Source organism: Gallus gallus, chromosome 2, assembly GCF_016699485.2.
Source record: "Gallus gallus isolate bGalGal1 chromosome 2, bGalGal1.mat.broiler.GRCg7b, whole genome shotgun sequence".
Classification (NCBI taxonomy): Eukaryota; Metazoa; Chordata; class Aves; order Galliformes; family Phasianidae; genus Gallus; species Gallus gallus.
Genome location: NC_052533.1, coordinates 38,287,391 through 38,308,711, shown reverse-complemented (window position 1 = coordinate 38,308,711; position 21,321 = coordinate 38,287,391). Strand labels below are relative to the sequence as shown.

At 35.1% G+C, this 21,321-nt stretch overlaps 1 protein-coding gene across 9 annotated transcripts in view; it reads left to right on the top strand.

Annotated features, from left to right (window-relative positions):
• NEK10 (NIMA related kinase 10) overlaps nt 1-21,321 on the top strand; it is a 91,084-nt gene that overhangs the window by 36,706 nt on the left and 33,057 nt on the right. For 8 of the 9 annotated variants that reach the window (XR_005857784.2, XR_005857787.2, XR_005857785.2 and 5 more), the window contains exons 24-29: nt 2,577-2,645; nt 10,289-10,418; nt 11,029-11,099; nt 12,325-12,538; nt 20,417-20,600; nt 20,689-20,775. Coding sequence is in view for 4 of the 9 variants with exons in the window: in XM_040696272.2 (XP_040552206.1) it covers nt 2,577-2,645; nt 10,289-10,418; nt 11,029-11,099; nt 12,325-12,538; nt 20,417-20,600; nt 20,689-20,775 (755 nt within the window). In the remaining 5 variants the exon portion in view is untranslated. The remainder of the gene's footprint in view (nt 1-2,576; nt 2,646-10,288; nt 10,419-11,028; nt 11,100-12,324; nt 12,539-20,416; nt 20,601-20,688; nt 20,776-21,321) is intronic. The other variant, XM_040696273.2, reaches the window with a different exon arrangement.

Here is a 21,321-nt window from a genome sequence, read left to right as displayed (position 1 = left end):
TACTATACATGACAGAATGCTGTATTCTTGGATTGAAAGAAATCCACTTTGGAAGTGACGTGAATAAGTTCATACAGATATATTTTTTTCTGTCTAGGGATCCTAAGAAGGGAAGGGGTTTGCTCAAAAATGCTTAGAAGTACCTTACAAGGTCAAAGCATAGGTTTTCTTGATGAAAGTGCATGTGAAAACATGCAGGTTAGTTTATGGTTGTATTCTGACAAGTTAGTGCTGCTGATATGGCTTCTAAAGAGTTACTTCAATACTTGAAAAAAATATGAAAGAGTAGAGTATATAATGGTTTTATAAACTCAGTGATAAATTTAAACTGCTATCTGAAAGAGTAAGTACTATTCTACCAAGACAATATCTTGTAAACTAACACTGTATTTCTTGGAAATAATTTGTTCTGTGGCACTTGTATCACAAATCTTTTATTATGTATATATTTGCCTCTTTTGACTAAATGGCATAAGATTCTGGATTTATAATCACTTTGGAACAGATAACTATGATTAAACTCTTTATTATAATAATACTGGACTTTTCATCAAACTCATTTATGAGCCTGTTAACATCTTCTAGTCCAATGCTACTGGTATTTGTTTGCTAGAGTTATTTGTCTTTCATTTGTCTTTTAAGTAACGTCAAATGAGCTACACTGAGATGAACTATATTATTACTCTGTCATCCGAACTGCAGGACTTGAATAGCTTTGGTGGGTTTAATCATCTTGGGTTAAGCTGCCTTTAATTATATTTTTCACAGAGGCAGCTCAAATTTTCCACATCTAGAGTCCTCAGACACGTTGGTTGTGGACAGCCATTGTTTACAGGAGCATCATAAAGAGGATGAATATTATTAATACCCCATGATTTTAGACAGATATATGTTTGTGAAAAATATTTCTGTTCTTAAGAGAGTTTCTTTTTCCTGGACTGAGGATCAAAGTCTAGGTTCTCCACTATTTCTGCTCCATGAACAGAGGTTAATGATTTTATAGCTAAAGAGGTAATACAGTATTATCCAGAGATGTAACGGCGTGTTTGCCATATGCCCTCACTCGCGAGCAAGCAATCGGTATAGTTTTATAGAGGTCAAGATGCCCAGTTATTAAACTGAGAGACATAACTTGAAAATGAGTTGCTAAAGGCTTTTGTTTATTCCTGGAAGAAATTTTAGTGAGAATGTAGTGAAGAAAAATGTGGAATTAAATACTTTTCTCATCACAGGATCATGTTCAGTTTACATCAGTCATCCTGTTTTGTTTCTGGACACTTTCTCATGTATGTTAGGTTCCAGGAAATCCAAATACTTACAGTCATCTAATTGATATGTTGCTGTCAGAAAGTAATCTCTGTGTGACTGGATTTTATTTTGCTTTGATGTAGCCATCCAAAAACTAGACATCTAATTCAAGTCAAGCAGTTAGATGACTACTGAAAGTAATGGAAAAAAAATCGTCATTTCCATAATGAATTTCATCCCATCTATCTTAAGCAGCTATTTTAGGGTGAGATGAATCAAATTCTCAATGTGCTTGTCTCTCTCCATTTGCGGCAGAGGGAGCTGGAACACTAATTTATCATAAATCTAATTTTCAGCAGTTTAATTTTAGGTGAAATTAACACCTTATGTGAAATTGGTTATTCGAGATTTAAGTTTATTTTTGAGTTGTTATACAATTGGATTTGCTACTGCTTGTAGTCATATTCTTGCAGTTAATTATTTTTTCATATCTTCCTTTCAGTTTTAAATATTCATGTGATTTCTTGTTAAGTTTGGCTGTCTTGTCCAAAGTACACTGAATGAAATTCATTCTAGAAGGCGTATAGCTCAATAAGCAAAATCATTTGCCATTTTAAAGTGCTCAGATTTCTGTTAAACAGAGAAAAGACAAAAGGCTTTTCCTTTTGTTGATCTTTTTGTAAAGTAACAGATTTGAGGCTGTTCCCTAAAGCATTTTGTAGGAAATGGCAGTTGTAATTCACTGGAAAATGTGTGTCTGGTTAGAAGGAACCAGTTCTGAAAACTATCTGTCATAGAATCATAGGATTGTGGAATCTTTTGAGTTGGAAGACAGCTTTAAATGTCTTCTGGCCCAACTCCCCTGCAATGAACAGGGACACCTACAGCTAGATCAGGGTGCTCAGAGCCCCATCCAGCCTGATCTTGAATGTCTCCAGGGCTGGGGCATTCACCACATCTCTGGGCAGTCTGTTCAGTGCTTCACAACCCTTACTGTAAAAAGCTTTTCCTTATATCCAATCTGAATCTCCTCTCTTTTAGTTTGAAACAAATTCCCCTTGTCCTGTTACAGCAGATCCATGATGCCCATTACCAGCACCTTTTAGAATAAGAATGTTTCAGTTTCTGTGTACATGGGTAGCACTTTCCCACAACTTACAAATATAATTTATCTCCAGCATTTCTGTTAAAACTGACAGCCTGACATTCTGCTAGTTATTTTTATATGCTTAAGAGTACTAGATGTATTGTCCATGAAATGATGCTTGCCTTCAGTAATATAAATAAATAATAAAAAAAAACATTGAAAAGAGATTTTTATTTTTCAGGTTTCAGAATCTGTCTTTTACCTCCTCTTCCTGCTTTAGACTTTGTTCCAGGATGCATCTGAAGGAAAAGTCAGTATAAATTAGCACTCCAATGTGTCTTTCTATTTTATGTCTCCCAGAAGCTGTGTATGTAATACTGGAACACTAAACTACATATGGATGGTACTTTGATTTTTCCTTGTATTTACGCAGACATGCATACATGCATGTGATAATCTTGAAAATTCAGAGGCATAAAACCAGTTGAAACAATTATACAATTTTGAGCTTAATTATATATATATATATATATATATATATAAAACTGTTAATGTGGAGTGTGCTTCTATATAACATATGTTAGTAATAGAAACATCACTTTTTCTGATAGAGCCTTTAAGGCTTTTAAAATTGTCTTGAAATAAGTTAAAAAAAAAAAAATAAAAGCCTAGAAATATGTAGTAGCTTTACACACTGGCAGCAAACTTTTTTTCCAGATCAACAGATATAATGTATAAACAAGAAGGTCAAATTCAAAGTGAATTGGATCATTAAAAAATATTTTGCCAATATACCTACACGCTGTATTTGTGACTGTATCCTGATGAGAGGAAAAACCTGCAAATACATTTTTAACTTTTAAAAAGCTTATAGAAATCCCTCAGCTGGGCACAGTTCCATGGGCTTTTATGTGCAGCTCCCATACTTGTGGTCAGTTTATAAAGGGTTCTTAAATATAGATAACCCTGGCCTTTGCCTTGTGTTGAGAGTTTTTCTTTTTTTTTCCCCCAAGGTAGGTAAATAGTGCTGTAATCATTTCCCTGCTAGATTTCTGAAATACAATATTCACAGAATACTGTTCTGGTTGGAAAATTCTAGAAGTCCAAAATGTGTTTTTATGTAGAACTATATATATATATAAAAAAATATATATGTTCATATGTACATAGATGCAAATATACATAGATCGCTCAGAAAGTAATGCCTCCTATTTATTTCCATGGAAACTACAATGGATACAGAAAACAGTAACACTAGATAGAACAAAGTCTCAGCTACAGAGCACTATTTTTCAACATAGTCACCATTATTAACCAGTTTGCACAGATGAGTAGATCAAGATGCTCTTTGTTTCATGGAGTGACAGCTGTGCATGGCCATCCAGAACATGTCTTGTCTTTCAAATCACTGTCGCCACTGCTGAAATGCATCACCCATCACCTCATTGTGCTCACATCCACTGTTTGGTCTCCAGAAACATTCAGCAAGTGTTGAGGAATGTCAATGTGTGCAATTTTTTCAATGTGGAGGAATTAAATGACACCTCTTTGCTTCATCTGCACTTCCATGTCAGACAGCATTCTGTCAGACTGTCCCTCTGCTGCCATCTGGCAAAAACATGTAACAGAATATTGGTGGGAAGGCTCAACCTCTACTGCTCTACCATCACCACCCACCTCTGATGTTGTGGGCCAATATAATCAAATGGAAGGCATTACTTTCAGAGCTGTCCTTGTATAGATATGTACAAATATATGCACACACACACCTCTATATATAAAACAAGAAGTATTTGTACATGTAGAGATTTAATTCAGTTTGGACAGCATGAGGCAACAGAGACAGTGAACATCAGTGAGATTTATCCTTCCATTTTAAAGATACTTTAAAAATAAGTGCTTAAGCAATGAAGCGTTTATTTGCTATTGCTCTGTGAGATTCAGAAAGAACTCCCTTTCACTGGCACTGAAGGTTTGTATGTGTAAAAGCAGTGACAATATAAAGTTGCCAGAAGAAGATAAAAGATTATATCAGAGAAATACATGAATCTTTCACTGTCAGATATGTATACTCTTGTAGGACAAGTACAAAGATGGTAGAACACATGGATGTACCTCCCTAGACTATTTCTGAAGTAGAACACAGAAGCCCTCAATGTAAAAGTTCTCTGCTCTGTTCAGCAGATTTTTATATAAATTTTGTGCTCAGAAGAAACATTCTGAAGGTTTATACATATTTTATTAGTTTAGTTATATTTTGATTAACTATTCTTTTCTTAGAAAAGGATTAAAAAAAAAAATGTTTCAACTGAACATTATGATCTAAGGCCAAACCTGAAAATTATTTCAGTAGAAGCTATTTTTATTTCTATTACAGTAACCTCTTGGCAGTTGTATTTATTATGTCCCCTCCCTACAAAAAAAAAACCCGAACAAACTGGGGCTATGTCAGTTTCAGTTGTTTTTAAGGCTGTGAAACAAATTGCTGCAATGAAATTATTCAAATTAAAAAATATCTGGAAGAACAAAATTGGCTATGCTACTCCTAGGTCAACACAAACATGTAAGTATGCATTGATGAACCAGATTCGAGAGCTGACTTGACTGGAAATAATTAATAATTAATAAACAAGCTTTCTTAATAAAGAAAGGTAATGCTTGCTCTAGAAAATTAAACTACTGAGATTACACTGAGGGGAGCGATAATACCTGTGAAAGTTATCTCTCCTAGCTGACTTCACCCATTTTGAAATTACATTCACCATCTGGTGGCACGAGGATTTATTATGCTGTAAAATGGCGAACTGAAGACAGCAAATTTCATCCCTGCCTCTATGCATTTTAAAAATTGGTGGAAATGATAAATTTTCTATAGTCAAAAGGGTCTTAGGATGTTTGAAGGAGTGTGTTCTGTGAGGAAAAAGCATATATGTAATATCTGTATGTAATAGTTTACAAATATAATTACATAAGAATTTCTAATGTGAAAAATAAATACAAGTTAGTAGACAATGTAAGAAATCACTATAGAATTCCTTGGCAATAAATTTCAAAATAGAGAACTGTGAAGGCAAGATTTCTAACTAGAGACTGAAAATGCTGTTCCAGCTTTGTCACTCCATGGACATACAGAATAGACTACCCCCAAAAGGCTGCTTCTTGTAGGTGAGAAAAGCAAATAGCTTTTAACAGTTTTCACGGAACCTGTTTTTTGAGTTGTCGGTTATATGGTGCCTGTTCATTATTTTGTTGCTATTCTAATAATTATGAACCTACCATACATACTAAGTGTGACCTATAGCTTACAGCAAACTATCCAGGGAAAAGATTGTAATGAGCAACTTTTTTATTTTTCGCCTTTGGGAAGCTAGGATGAGTAGCTTTTCTCCCTCACCACCTCCTCTTCTGTGATTCAGAGGACTGATTATAGAGAAGCTATGTTCTTTTTGCACTCCTCTCCAAATACTTACAAATAATTCTGCAGTAGTTTAGTGAAAAGCAGAATCTTTCATGTGAACTTAAATGTAAGTTCCTTCCTCTGTTTTGCTGTAGGGAATTCTACCAACAACTAACAATTAAAAAGGCAATTCACTGCAAGCATTATCTTATAGATATTTCAATAAAGAGATCTGAATATCCGAAGCTAATAGAAGCTACGAATATATTTTTTCATTATATGGGATAAAAAAACAACAACAAAACAACAACATAAACAAACAACAAAAAAAGTAAAGCAAACTTGTCTGTCATCTCTCCTCTTCTTCTTTCTCTATTAGTGCCTATTTGTATATCTCCATAGGGAAGGAAGAATTGGATAACCATATTTTGTACTCCTCTAGCCTCCAACTATTAATGGCTTGGGTAGCTTCCTGAACCACATATGGTGCCGATGAGTATTTGTAGAACAACCAATAACTGCAGAAATGTCTATCAAAGCGTACTGAATGAATTGGAATAATTATTATGATAAAAGCAATAATTATAATTCATTGTTAAAATCTTCTGCGGTATTTGCTTATTATTTCTTTGAACTTTTTTTTTTTAAGTATAGTTATCACCTTTCTGGCAGTAAGTCTTGAGGATTCACTCTTTAATTAATCCATAACTGTCTAGTAGAAATCATGTCTTATTTGAAAGTACACCTTGTATTATAGAGTGAAATACATCAACCTGTGCTTACATTTGTCAGAAACACTTAGACTGATCAGTGTACACGTAGACTCATCAGTGCACACTGTAAGAAAACAACTCAAAATTGGCTTATTGAAGTTCTCTGCAGCATGGGAAATCTTCACCAGTTGTGTCTCATGTAAAGTCAGCCTGATAGTATTGAAAATGTTTCTTACAAGCTTTAGAAGCTCTAGATAATTAATGCTGTTTTGAAAAGATCATTCTCTCAGTTTCTTTCTCCCTTCCCCTCCAAATTCAGGACTTCTTCCTTCATACTGGAACATCTATCCAGTAAAAACTAATGTGACCATGAGCTAATCTTGTGAGGATAGTCATATTTCATATGTGATAGTATTAATGTAGCAGAATCCAGAATCTGCCTGTGAAGTTCACAGTATTCTTAAATAAATACCACAACAAAATAACATCAGTGACTAAAATTATTAATGAAAGTTTGATTGTAAAAATGTCTCCAAGGCTATATAGAGATGATTTGGTGAAATGGTACTGTTTTATAAATAGAACAAATATTGATAAGATTTAATTTTTATTTGCTTTTTACCCTAATCAAAAAAATGTGAAACAATATTAAATTAGCTTCTAAAATAGGTCTTTAATCTTGCAAAAATAATTCAGAAGATAAAACAGATAACTCTCTGGATTAATTGATGACATAATCAAGTTCAAGACTCATTTTAAGGCTGTTTGTGTAGGCTATGTGTCATTAAACGTGCATATGATGAGCAACAGCGAGCTTTCTGAGAAGCAATTATCTATCAGTCTGTTCAAGGATACTGAGAATTTAGAGAATTATTCTGTGGATATATTTCTTTGTCTTGATTTAGAAGAATTTAGCCTTGCTGTTGCTGTGGACATTCATTTAGTGAAGGACTCTCCTTGATACAGTGCAGCAGAAGTAAGCTTCTCGGCGTGAATACGTAATTCGGAAATGAGCAATGATGTGTAAACTTAGAAGAAAACTGCAGTGATTATTATGAATAAGTTAATTGTGAGCACAAAATGACTAATTTTAAAGTATCTGCTGCCTTAATATCTGAAACTGTGGGTATCATGGAGTATATAGCATCTGCACTGCTGCTCTGTAGCAGTATGATCAGCCCTTGAAGCAATGGAAATTCTTTATCAGCTCTCAGAGTTTCTCCCTTTAAGTATTTTATTTTTACACTGAATGCATTTTATGATGTGGACATCTGTTTGCAAGAAATTTAATTAGTGCCACTGTTCTATTTCATCCAATCCAGATCTCTTAATCTAAGAATTAAAGGCCCGCTTTTACAAGTAAACCAGGGACCATACCAATACCACTCCCTTAAATTATTATTCTGTACTTTTTACTTAGACAGATTTTTTTTTTAGGATTTTTATGGAACAAATGTCAGTCTGGTTCTACTCATTCTTTCTGGTCTTGACCAGACAGTAAGAGTTTATACACAGTTGTTAACTGAATTAGATAAACCGTATGTACTCCCACCACCCTCCTGTTTGTGGGCAGCAGAGCACAGGAACAGAACCAGGATCTTTCTCTGTTTGACATCCCTCAGTAGTGCAGATCCAAACGGTGCAGCTTGCCTGCAAAACTGTTTTACTAGTCAACAAGTACTGTACCCCACCCACGTTTCTAACTAGCAGATGGTGAGGTTTGCCTTTAGAACATGGTGAGGAATTTCACTACTTCATCTCCTAAAAGTAAATAAATAATATTCAAAATTTCTATTTAAAATTCTGAAGTATTGAATTCATTAGCTGTGAAAGCATAGTATCATATACAGTTAGGATTTTAGATCCTCTGTCCCACTTTTGTGGTCACATTGTGGAAGTTTTACTTCAGCCATTTGCAGTATTTCTTAAGCATGAGAGAATATATACATTAAGGTACTGGCCATCTTCGTGTGCTAAAAATCAGACATTTGTTCTGGAAGAAATGACCAGGTAGGATTCCTCTGGAAGTCCGCCTTTTGTTTAAAAAAAATAAAAATAAAAATAAAAGGATTAGATAGGTATTTAGAATGGGAAATCTTTCAGCATGAAAAAACAGACTAAATACTTTCAATAATTTCAGTCAACTATGTGTTCTTGTGAAACCGTGTTAAAACTACAACCTTCTTAAACCTATCGACACTGTATTTTTTCCTGTAATTTCCAAATCATAGTAGCAACAAATATGTTTTTTGATAGGCACCACCCCAGTGGGCTGCTGTTTACTCTGACAATCAAGCTAGGTTCTGCCTTGTACATGAATACAAGATTCTGCTGGGCAGGTCATGGTTGCTTCTGTATGTCTCTATTGCCTTTTGTCTTCAACATATTCTTTTGGTGACTGCTATGCAAAACCATACTATCACCATCTGTATGTTAAATTGCCACACCGATCCTTGCTCTAATAGACATATTTAATATATAAAAATGAAAGGTCTTCAAGGCCCTCTGAAGAACTGGTTTCACAGTGAGGAGCAATGATGGTCCAACTATAGAGAACTTGTTATGTTTTAACATTATGTTCAACACCCTTTATTCATCTCCATGGTTTTTACAATAGCAGTGGCAAAATTCAAGGGAAGTACCTAACGAGCTTTCACACAGAAATGCTTGATGGATTTCATCAAATAATCTGTCAGACTGTATCAGTGTCTGCAGTGACCTCCCTTCTGAAATTATGTTCTGTTAAGATCACTTCGCACATAATAATTTATCTAAGGGATGTGATCTCATTTGTTTTAAAATGTATTTTTTGCATTTATTTTGTACAAACTGGCAGCACACCTTCTGGCACCATATCCAGACTGCATCAGTAACTGAATTTGCACAATACTTCTTAACTCCAAGAAAGGTATTTTACCAAAGGTATTTGAACGATCATCATAAAGTTGATACAGTGACTCTGAATTCTAAGCTGAAAGGAAATGAAAAGAAGTACATTTTCAAGTTGATTTTACAGATGAATACAGACAAGTATGCTTTGTCACTGGATATAGAGTGAAGACATGAACTGAAAAAACTACCTCGTGATATGACCTTTACTTGTTGCTAAAACTGGAAGTAGTTTTTTCAGTTAGAATATCCCTACCAATACAAATTACTGTCATTCAGATTTATGAAAATTATTAAATTAAGAGAAGGAAGTGGAATCGGCTTTGTACTGATTCAAAATTGAAATTACTGCCTTCTTTCACTTGCTTTAAATGGAATTTTCAATGTATTTTTTAAATTGTCATTAGGTTGTTGGGTGTCTATTTGGAATCACCACAGAGAACATTCTACAGCAGTTTTAGCAGGGTGAAAATGGTATAATAAGTAAAGTTTGTTTTCTCATCTTAGTAGCAAAATCATGTACATTAATATTCTAAATTAGGAATGATTTAAGTATTTCTGATATGTGAATTACAGCAGTATGTAATGCCTTTATCCATCCTCTAGTCCATTTTACTGAATTGCCATCTTCATAAGCAAGTTCTGATTGCTCTAGTTTATTTATATCTGTTAGTATTGAAGTCATTGTAGAATTAAGTAAGTGGAAAGGAGAGTGAACAAAATTTAAACTACTATTGTGAAAAGAGCTGCAGAAGAATAAATAAAACTATTAATTGCACTTGCACTTAAAGAGTTTGACTGGTAAAGGAAATGCAAGCTTTTGAAAGTAATTGTATATGCTCTGGAGATATATTGCAGTGACTAGCGATTTTTTACTTTTATTTTTTAATTGAGGCTAACACTAGGTGAAAACTATTAATTAAATACTTGTGGTTTGCACTGCTTTTCACTTAGCCCTGAAGTTGTAAAGAGTGAGCCATATGGAGAGAAAGCTGATGTCTGGGCTGCAGGATGTATCCTTTATCAGATGGCAACTCTGAACCCACCGTTTTACAGCACCAATATGCTCTCCTTGGCAACTAAGGTATTCTGGTTTGCCAGATCAACCCACCGATTATTTCTACATGTGATCGCAAGGTCCATGAAAATTTGTATTTCAGGCTGTGGAAGCACAAAAAGCTCTCTGCTCTGATGTGTGAATGAGCAGGAGAGTTCTTCACAGTATGATGTACTGTTTTTCCATTCTACTTGCAAAAATTGCTTGTAAATATAAATATATTGTTACTTCTCAGACTGATATATTTGTATTGTCGCATTATGTGATAGGATCTTTAGATATAAATTTTCTTATTACTATAATGTTGTGTTTTCTCTAGGGTTGTGTATTACCCTATAGAATTGTGTGGACATTTGGATATGATTAAAAATAAAAATAAATCATTGTTCTCTGTAAATGTTTCCCTTATTCAGATATTGTAGCTCCCTGGTCTACAGTGGTTATGTATGTTAACATGGATACCTTTTTAGAAGTATTTTGCATTAGAAGATGTGTTCTAAGTTATTTTGCAAGTTACAGCTGATGATGTAATGCCTTCCCATCAGATTGTTTCAAGGAGAAGTATTTATTGTATGAAATTTCTAAATAAAACATTGAATATTTTTTTTCAATTAATTATAGATATTTTATTTTACAGATAGTAGGGGCTGTGTATGAACCTGTGCCAGATGGACTATACTCTGAAAAAGTGTCATTTACCATTAAGAGGTAAATCTTGTTTTGTTCTGACATCTTGCTGAAAATATTTTATATATTTCCAACGATGACTATGTGACACTGACTTTTGCTGACTTCAGCAACTGCTAGTATTTGTCTCTGAATACGAAATGCCTACTGATTTAAAAGAGTATGCTAGTAACATATTCAGTATAGGTGAATCTAACAACTGCGTGACAGTGTAAGTCAGTGCATTTCCAATAATCATAGAATGGCTTTGAGCCAATAATTTCAGGCAGTTATTTACCCAACATACCAAGATACCCAACAGTCCTGTGGATACTGTGGAATATTATGTCAAAGGCCTTACTGCAGTAAAGGTATCCACAGCACATACTGTTCTCCCATTGCCTACAGAGCAGCTATCTCATAGAGACCAGTCACATTAGTCAGGTATGACTGGAACACGATAAATCCATTCCAGCTGTTCCCAGTTACATACATGTCTTTTGTGTTGTTGGTATAGCAAGTATTTAAAATAACGTTGGTCTGTTCTTGTAATCCTTACCCATAAGCTCTTGACTACGCCAAACCAGGTGTTGACCAGCAGGCTGCTTCCTCCCTGACTTGACTTTTTCCGCCTCATTGAAAGAACTGAGGAGATCACCACTTCAGCTCCCTGTCCTTCTTTCTTCCATCCCAGTGCTCTGAAGTCACATTTGGTATTTTAAGGATTAGCCCTAGGGATAAATTGGTGTCCATATGGATGAGCAGAAAGGGGGTAATGACCCAAGGGTCAGATGAGTCTTGGTAGTCTTTCCACAATAGCCTTTGGTGTGTCAACACCAAAGCTGCTCAGGGTCAGACTGTCCCCCATAGGCTTGAGCAGAGCTTCTGGGCCGCTATCTGCACCTGCTGTACTATTTGTTGTGACAACTTCTACAACTCTGTTATCTTCCTGTATTTGTTGCAATTTCAAATGGGAAAATACTGCTTGATAAATTTCTCACTCTGAAGAATTTTGATATAACATTTTTATAAGCTAGCAGATGGTCTCTCTTCAGTCTTTTTGTGTAAAGTTATTTATGCCTTTCTGAAGTGCATCCATTTTTAATTTTTGGGAGTGTAAGAAATGAAAATTGTTCCCTTGATAAATTTCTGTTTTGCCCCAGTGCTGGCTGGCATGGTTTGATAATTACCAATGGAAGAATGCAGTGGTAGCAAAGTTTTTAGAAGGAAGTAATTAGCTTTCATTAGAGAATGTTTATTTTTATAGGTGCTTGACCCCTGATGCAGAGACACGTCCAGACATAGTGGAGGTCAGCTCGCTGCTGTCTGATGTGATGATGAAATATTTGGATATTTTATCCACCTCCCATATCACGTTGGAGAAGAAACTGGATCGGGAGAGAAGACGAACCCAGAGGTACTTCATGGAAGCTAACCGAAATGCAGCAGTCTGTCAACATCAGCTTTCTATTTTACCACAAGTAAGTACGTGCATTAAGCTTTATTTTAGCTTATCACTGTTTGCCATATCTGAGAATAAAGACCAATTCTCTTAAAACATTTTCCATGTGGGATCTTTAATTTATTTTCAACTAGATATTCATTCATTGTTTTTTTGTTTTGTTTTGTTTTGTGGACATACTCATACAGCAAAAATAACAGTACCTTAAAAAGTGCTTTCATTCATATAGGAAAATGGCATTATTACGGAGGTACTTCCAGTTTTGATTGAATCTGGCAGTATTTAATTACTAATAAATATTTATTATAAATATTGCACTTGTGAATAGGATTCCACTGTGGTGGAACAGATAGATAATTTTGGGTATGACTCTCAAACAATGGAATCTAGGAAACAGAAAATACACACATAATTTTAAATTACAGATTTAAAGAGCACTGATGCTGGTATTTGTTAGTAATTTCTTACTGTCTGATACACTTCCGTAGATTTACCTCTTAAAGTTCTTTTATTTGCTACAGGCTGTTTTAAGCACTCTTCACGAAGGATGTCAGTATTTTACATGATGAACCAAACTTGTATATGATTCTGGAGAATTTACTTAAAAAATACAAGCAAAATTTTTTCTTGTGTAGTAAAACCTCACTGTGATAATTATTGTTAAGGGCAGTTACAAAGTAAATTTATAGTTTAAACTACTGCCCTTGTCTGTCCAACTATTGTATAACTGTTAGAAACACTGACTTCTTTGATCATGGGTCAGTAGTTTGCACTGAAGAACCTCTGTGTAGTAACAAGTTTTTCAGGAGCACCTGTTGTCTTCATGTGCCTGACTGAGTATAAGGATTGTAGAAATTGTTACTAAAGGAACAAAATTTTTATGTGTATTATACCTTGTTTTCAATAAATGTTGCCAATGACTTCTAGAAAAATCTCAACACACTACTGTGGTTTGAAATATAAGAAGTACTAATACAGAAGAGTGATACAGGGTAGGATTAATGAATTACAGTAGCATGAAAAGTTATTTGCCCTATTTTTTGAGTTTCCTTACCCTACATGTTTGAAAGCTTATTCTGTATCATTCATTTCTGTATCTTGGTCTAGTCATTTTCTTGTGTAACTGTGAGGAAATTTGCAAAAATACCTACTATAGATGTAAAACTGGTTGATTTTGGATTTCATTGCAATTGTCTTGCTTTTAGAGAAGAGTGCTCTATCCAGATGCTCGTATGATATGATATGACTAATAGCTTTACACTGAACTTAGAGTACATCAGCTTTGTATAAATACATAACAAAATAAATGAAAAAAAAAATACACCTATCTACAAAAAGAGAAGGAAAGTACCTCTGTGTTCTAGGGTATAATGGCTAATCTCCTTAAGGAAAGAATACTTTCATTTTATTTCCATGCCGGTGGATATTTTATTTTGTATATTAAATGAAACAGAACAACAGGAGAATCTGAGAAAGATCCAGAGCTCCATGGAAACCGAGCGTGTATGGGTCACTAATAATAAGTAGAAGACCTAGCTGTAAGTTCTTCTAAATCAGACAGACTGTATCAGGATGGGATTTTTCCAAATATCTTAGGGGTGCTATAGGGCTTAGAATTAGAAGGAGCCAAGTTGTTTCTTTTCTTTCAGCATTGAAGGGAAACTTTATGAAGTTGGAGGATTTCTAATAAAAAGAATAATTATTCCTGAAAATTTTTACTTATGAAAAAAGACAATATCCTGACTTCATATATTAGGAATAATTTCAAGCAGCTGATCCTTAAATAAAAACTGTAAGGTACGGGCAACCTAATTAATCTTAGTCAAGGCTCCAGCAAGTCCATAGCTAGGTAATTTGTCATTTTTCCAGGATGTCAGAGAATTCAGTTTTTCTGCCTGTAGTTCAATGCTTTGTTGAAGCCAGCTACCTCATACTTTGTTTTCTCTCTACTAAAACGTACTTTTTACCTCCTTTTTCATCCCAGTTGTGTCATGTTGTGAATGTTTCTGAAATAAAGAGCATGCTCTGTGTCCTTGCTTATGGAACTATACACCATAGTTCTTTTAAAGCCAGTGTAGAATCTCTTTCATGCATAGCTTAAGACCAGTATAGAAACTGATCAATAGGCAGTGCGACAGACAGATCAGCAGATGATGCTGAAGAAGAATAGATACCTTGCCTGACAAGTATAGCATAAAATCCATCCTTTAAAATAATCCTAAAAATAACCAATAATTACCAGCTTCTCACTTATATATTTTTATTTTTCATTGTCTTCTATAGGCATTGTTGTTTATGTGGTAATAGGTGCAGTTGTAAGGATAAAGAGTGTTTAATCATAGTTAGTGTTTTCTGTTCTGAAAGGTGAAAATTTACAGGTTCTCTGTGATAGGAACTTGTCAACTATAATATATATAAGAAAATAAAAGCCACTTATTCCTTCTGCTACTCTCAGCAGCCAGGTAGTCTATCAAGTTTGCCCATTTTGAACATATTTTTGGGGAGTAGCTTCCTTTTCTCCATTTCTGAAGTTCTGGTTTGTGCATCTGGCATAAAAGGTCTGTCACATTCTTTCTCTATAGAGAGATTTTGTAATATTACATTCTCTGGGAAGTAAAGCTGACTTTTACATGTATTAGTAATGTCCTTGAATGCACTTTTTGTTTTAAAATCCACAGATACAAATTCATATACTCAGATAAGTTCTGAAATGTGCAGCAATGGGAGACTAGCAATGAAGAAGTATGTACAATTTTGAGGTTTTGAGCATAGTGCAATCTATTGGGGTACATCCATATCTAGCACAGGGGATCACTCATTAGCTGTGTTTGGTCTAAGATGGTCCATTTAGAGTACCATTAGTTGAGTGCTTTGTCCTAAGGTTCAAATGCACAAGAATGCTCATCAGCAACATAAAAGTTTGCTTTACTAATTTTCCTGGTTTCAGGTCTTCCCTAATCCAGCATGCTAGGCAACATGGCATAGAAACCCAAGCTGAGTAATCTTACCTCTAGATAGAATTTTTATCTTAGGTTAGCACTAGTCCTTTCAGACCTAGATCTGTGGATATCATGGTTTTATATTTCTGGTAGACTAAGATGTTACTGCCTGAAAACATTGCTTATTCTACTTGCAGCAGCTTGATTCCAGGCTGTACTAAGAAACCTGACTTATTCTCTTGCAGAAACTGTCTGCTTACTGGCTGGAAATAATGGAAGAAGCAATACAGCAGGACAACATTTAAATTAAAGAGCCGGAAATGGCTGAGGCAGTTTTCTGTCATCCATGGCATGAGTAATTTACCTTCATAATGCACATGTGGATAATTAGAATATTGTATTATGTCTTTTCAAGATTGGTTTAGAAACATAAACAGCATATCTAAATTCTACAAATAAGTTCAGACTTTTTTATATTTCCCTTATATATCAAAAAGACCCCAATGAAAATAACTGTGACGTATTTTGTATATATCTAAATGCAGAGCATGTTACTGCTCCCATTTTTCTATATCCACAGGAATCAATTCTCTTTATCCCAATTTGTTTCTTCACTCACAATGATGTATGGCCAAAGGGGAAGAGTTAAGACTCATAATTTACAAATCCATACATTTGTAACCACTCTGCAGCCTACTAGCAACTCTCGTGATAAGAAAAACAGTAATCGCTATCCAACTTTTAAAAACAGGAGGACAGGCTCACAGCTATTTGAAAGGCAAAGAAGATCAAAATGATTCAGCCATTTTCATCTACTCATTTTCCTCCAAACCCAAGTTCAGTTTTGCACTGTTGGCAGTTTGATCCTGCTAATAATAACGTTGGTAGTTCCTAAGCATCACCACATGCATTACAAAGTAGTACTTAATTAGCAATTTAGTTTGAATTTCATCTATTTTTCTTGTCAGTGTAGATACAGAAACAAAAAATTGAACCAATGTTCCTTTTACTCTCTTTTTTCTCTGGATGCATATTTTATTTCTCAGTTCAGTCAATCAGTGCATGTAGGTCTCCACAGCTCCCTGAAAGGAGGTTGTGCCGAGGTGGAGATTGGCTTCTTATCCTTCAAAACTGGTGCCAGAATGAGAGGGAATGTCCTCAAGTTACACTGAGGGAGATTCAGGCTGGATTTTAGGAAAAATTTCTACTCCAAAAGACTGGTCAGGTGCTGGAATAGGCTGCCCAGGGAGGTGATTGAGTCACTGTCCCTGGGGGGTGTTCAAGAAAAGTTTGGGTGTTGCACTAAGGGACATAGTTCAGTGGGGAAACTTTGGTGGTAGGTGAATGGTTGGACTGGATGATCTTGGAGGTCTTTTCCAACTTTGGTGATCCTATGATAATGCATACTTTTTTTTTTTTTTTCTTTTCTTAAAACAACTGTGCATGAACACAGCAAGTGTTTTTATATTGGTTGAAGCAAAGAGAGAGATTGACTTTAAATCACTTAGGATGTTACAGGTTATTAACGTTGCAGCAATATGGCCCGATCATGGGTGAGGTCACAGGGATGTCATTGGAAACTTAGCAATCTACAAGTTTTTTCTTCGTCTACCTTTTGCTCTGTTGGTTTTGTTCTGGCAGCTTTCTGTTTTGGAATTTACGTAGCAGGTATTGGAAATAGGGTTTAAATGTTGGAAGTTAGTGCTTTTGAGGACAATCCTGTTAAGGATGAACATATAATATGTTTAATTCAGCTTCGGTGTATATGTCAAAGTACTTCAATAGAATCATGGAATTTGAGACAAGTATGAAAGCCTTAGAGCTACCTGTCACTCTTGACAGGGGTTTCACCCTTCGGTCATAAAAATGTTTAGTGATAGAAAGTCTCTATCTTGCCAAGGTAGACTATGCTGGGTTAGGGAACAGTTTGGAACCAGAACTGAATGAATAGTAACTGACTTTACTGTCAGTGATTGTGTACCCCTCTCAATCTTTTATGCCATCCAAAGATAGTATGTGGAAAACTATGAACTGTCCTGAAGTAATTGGAAATCTTGGGTGTGTCCATAGCACATCTACACTGTGTTATACGCTGTATCTGCAGTTTGTCTCTTTTTTTTTTTTCAAGGAAATGTTAATCTCATATTGTATACTTAACAGAATACACTTGCTATCTGTGTCTTGTTTCCAGGAGATATTAGATGGACATAAGCATGTGCATATATGGGATGTATCATCCTGAAATTTCCAGATCCACTCTTAACTGTCATACAGCTGTTCTGAGAGCAGTAAGTTCAGCACGTCCACAGAACATTAGATTTACACAGCACATTCAAACCTATTACATAGTGTGTGCACATTTCTCTTTGCAGGATTTCAGATGGTTAAGTCCTTTCTTTGTGTTGGGTGGTCTTAAAGTCTAACTTAAATTGCATTTGTTACAGTTTAAGCTGCATACTTTCTCTCAACAGTGGAAATATATGTCTCCTCTGTCATTTCTTTTCTTTGGGCTAAATAATCAAATTCCATCAGTCTGACTTTCTAATTCGTGTCTTTTAAGATCTCTGATTATTCTTATATGTCTCCCTTGATAGCTCTCTCTTTTTTTTTTTTTTTTTTTAAGTTTAGTCAAAACTGAATTCAGTTACTCCTACTGAGAACCTTATTGATACTGAGTAGAAAGATTATTTAGTTCTTAGAGATTATTCTCCTCTTCGCATATCACAGTGTGATTGTTTTTCTTAACAGCATGGTGTTACTGATTTATGCTTTATATGTTATCCATCAAAATCCCCATATCTTTTCATGTAGAGATGCTGTCTGACCAGTCCTTTTCCAAGCCTCTGCACAGCTGTTTCTCCCTGTATAGATCTTTGCATTTTTCATCTTTAAATTTTTTTTTCCCCAATTTCTCCAATTTGTCAGATTTGCCTTCAAAATTTGTCACTTGCCCTGATGCAACTTTGTATATGGTATGTATGCTGTAATATGACACAATATGCTTGCATGAACATTTAATCAACATTCCATCTAGGCTGTCATTGGAATTCAGTGACTGCGCTGAACAATTTTGTACGGAGGTCAAAAGATCCTGAAAAATTTTGCTGACTACCCATTTTGAGTTTAATAAACACTTGTAGTACTTAACAAGTTCAGTACAATTTTTCTGTTATATATGTTAATGAGCATTGGCTTGGGTGTAGATAAGAAACAATGGTTTTCAGGATATGTCTTCTGCTGTGTTCCCAGTAAGGTAGAAATGCTTCACTGGACTGACTGGGGAAGAAAATTGTCTTAGATACAGTCCAAATTGCTACTGACACACCTGGTAAAAATAGACTTATTTAGAAATGTATGATATGCTTCTTTTATTATTGCTAGCACAAAGTGTGATAAAGAACAAGAGATAAATTATGCAAATCTATCAGGTTAAACAAATGACTATCTTTAATATTAAGGTAATTTGAGGATATGGAATAATAGAATCACAGAATGGCCTGGGTTGAAAAGAACCTCAAAGATCATCTAGTTTCAACCCCCCTGCCATGGGCAGAGTAACCTGATAGATTTGCATAATTTATCTCCTGTTCTTTATCACACCTTGTGCTGGCAATACTAAAAGAAACATGAATTTATTGATGCACAGCAGCAATAATACAAGAAGACTTGGAATAATATATACAGAAATCATAAAAGCAGTCTGCTTCCAAAATTTGTTGCATTCCAGTAGGAGAAATAACAAGGATCAAGTATCTCTATTCTTTCCAGAAAAATTATAAACAAAGAGAGCAGCAGAAGTAGAATTTTACATTCATTAAAGAACTCTTAGCTACAGTTGAGATTTAGTACTTAAATGTGACAGGCAGAGCGGCTCTGAAAGTAATGCCTCCCATTTTATTATGTTGGCTTACAATATCAGAGGCACGTTTCAGTGTATGGCAGTAGAGGTTGAGCCTTCCCACCAATATTCTATAACATTTTGTTGCTGTGTGACAGATGGCAGCAGAGGGGCAGTCTGAAAAACTGGTTTCTGACATGCAACTGCAGATGAATCAAATGGGTAGAACTGAATTTCTCCATGCAGAAACAATTGCACCCACTGACATTCACTGATGCTTGCTGAATGTTTCTGGAGACCAAACAGTGGATGGGATCATAATGAGGTGGTGGGTGATGCATTTCAGCAATGACAGTGACATTTACATTCACCTCCACTGGTGCAGGTTTTCATGAGCACAGCATGCAGGCTCTTGCTCAGTGCTGGTGAAAATGCACAGCTAATGGCAGTGACCAAGTTGAAAAGCAGTGTCTTGTAGCTGAGAATTTGCTCTATCAAATAATGTTGTTTACACTTTCTTATGGTTTCCATGGAAATAAATAGGAGATATTATTTTGGAGTGACCTGCATGTTTTGATTTTCTTAGCCATGCTTTGATAATACTAATCAGCACTTGGTCATTTCAGCCTTGCGAAATCTCTCTGTCGTGACATCATATCCCATTACATCAAGTTCACATTTTCCCACCAGCTTGACTGCTGTGCAGATTTTGTGTTGTCTAGAACTCAGTTGCTTATTATTATTTAAGATAAGATAAAGCTAATTTCCCATAGGTTGTATCCTACTATCTTTATCTTGTTATATATTTTTGCAATGTTCAGAATTTCTTTGTGTCCTGGCATTTGTTTTAATTTGTAATTTTTCTTCATTAGGAACAGAGATACCTTTTATGTTAAGGCTCAAAAGAATTCATTTAGATTAAGGGTTTGAAAGGTTTGCTCCAAATTTAAGCTTTATGACTGAACATGGCATCATCTAGCTCTGGACTAACAGCTAAATAGGAACTAAAAGTGCATTCCTGTGTGTGTAGATACACTCATGACTCTTTCATTTGCAGGTTTTCTAATGGGTGCTGTATGAGAACAGTGTCTAGCATTTCCTTTTTGCTCTTTGTTGCCAGAACCATTATGACAAGTTGAGTCTTCAAGGAAGCACCACTGGAACAGCCAGTTGCAAAAGTGATTTTTCAGAAAACCTTGGCATCCTGGCAGAGAATTGTCATTCTACATGTAGAAAAGATGAGAAGAGAACATATGAAGAAATCCTGATAGAGGACAACAGTAGCTTAGAGAACTCTGAGAAAGGTAGTTGTTAGCAAAAGAAAGCATTAGAAATATCATTAGACTGCTCAGAAGTGGATTAAAAATTATTTGCTTTAATTTTTCTTTGCAGATTTGTTCTCAGAATTAGATGATGAGCTCGATGTATTGGACAACTTAAGTAGTTCCAGTTCAAGTCATTTGAAAGAGTCTGCTTTTGGTAAGAAACTTCAAGAATGTGAGGGTTCAGTGCTTTCTAATAGCAAAATAGTCACTTATTCTAAAATGCTAGGGTATTTCATGATTCATTGCAAGGTCACCAGCTGTTATGGGTCCTAAGTAAAAGAAAACTAAAATAATTCTACCTCTATAGCATGCATTTCCAGTATAATTCATTTTGCATCACATTTTAATTATGTAGCTCATACCTGTATTTTCAAATAATGACTATGGAAACTGGAATTTTACTGAGAAATTTGACAATGAAGTTGTTTTTAGATTTGAAGCATAAGATAATTGGAGTGGATAAGAAAAAAGGCAGACAATGTGCAAACTTTTGTCTCAATAACAATAATTCTATGCATATGGAGAAATGGAGTGTCCAGCTAGTGGATGTAAAAAATAAATAAATAAATAAAAATGTTGATAGAGGCAAGTTTTAGCTGTGTAAGTTCATTGAATGCTATTATAGGAATGCTTAATGTTTAGATTTGAATTAAGAAGGAGTTATATGACAAAGCACGGCATTCATTCTGCCTTTAATTTA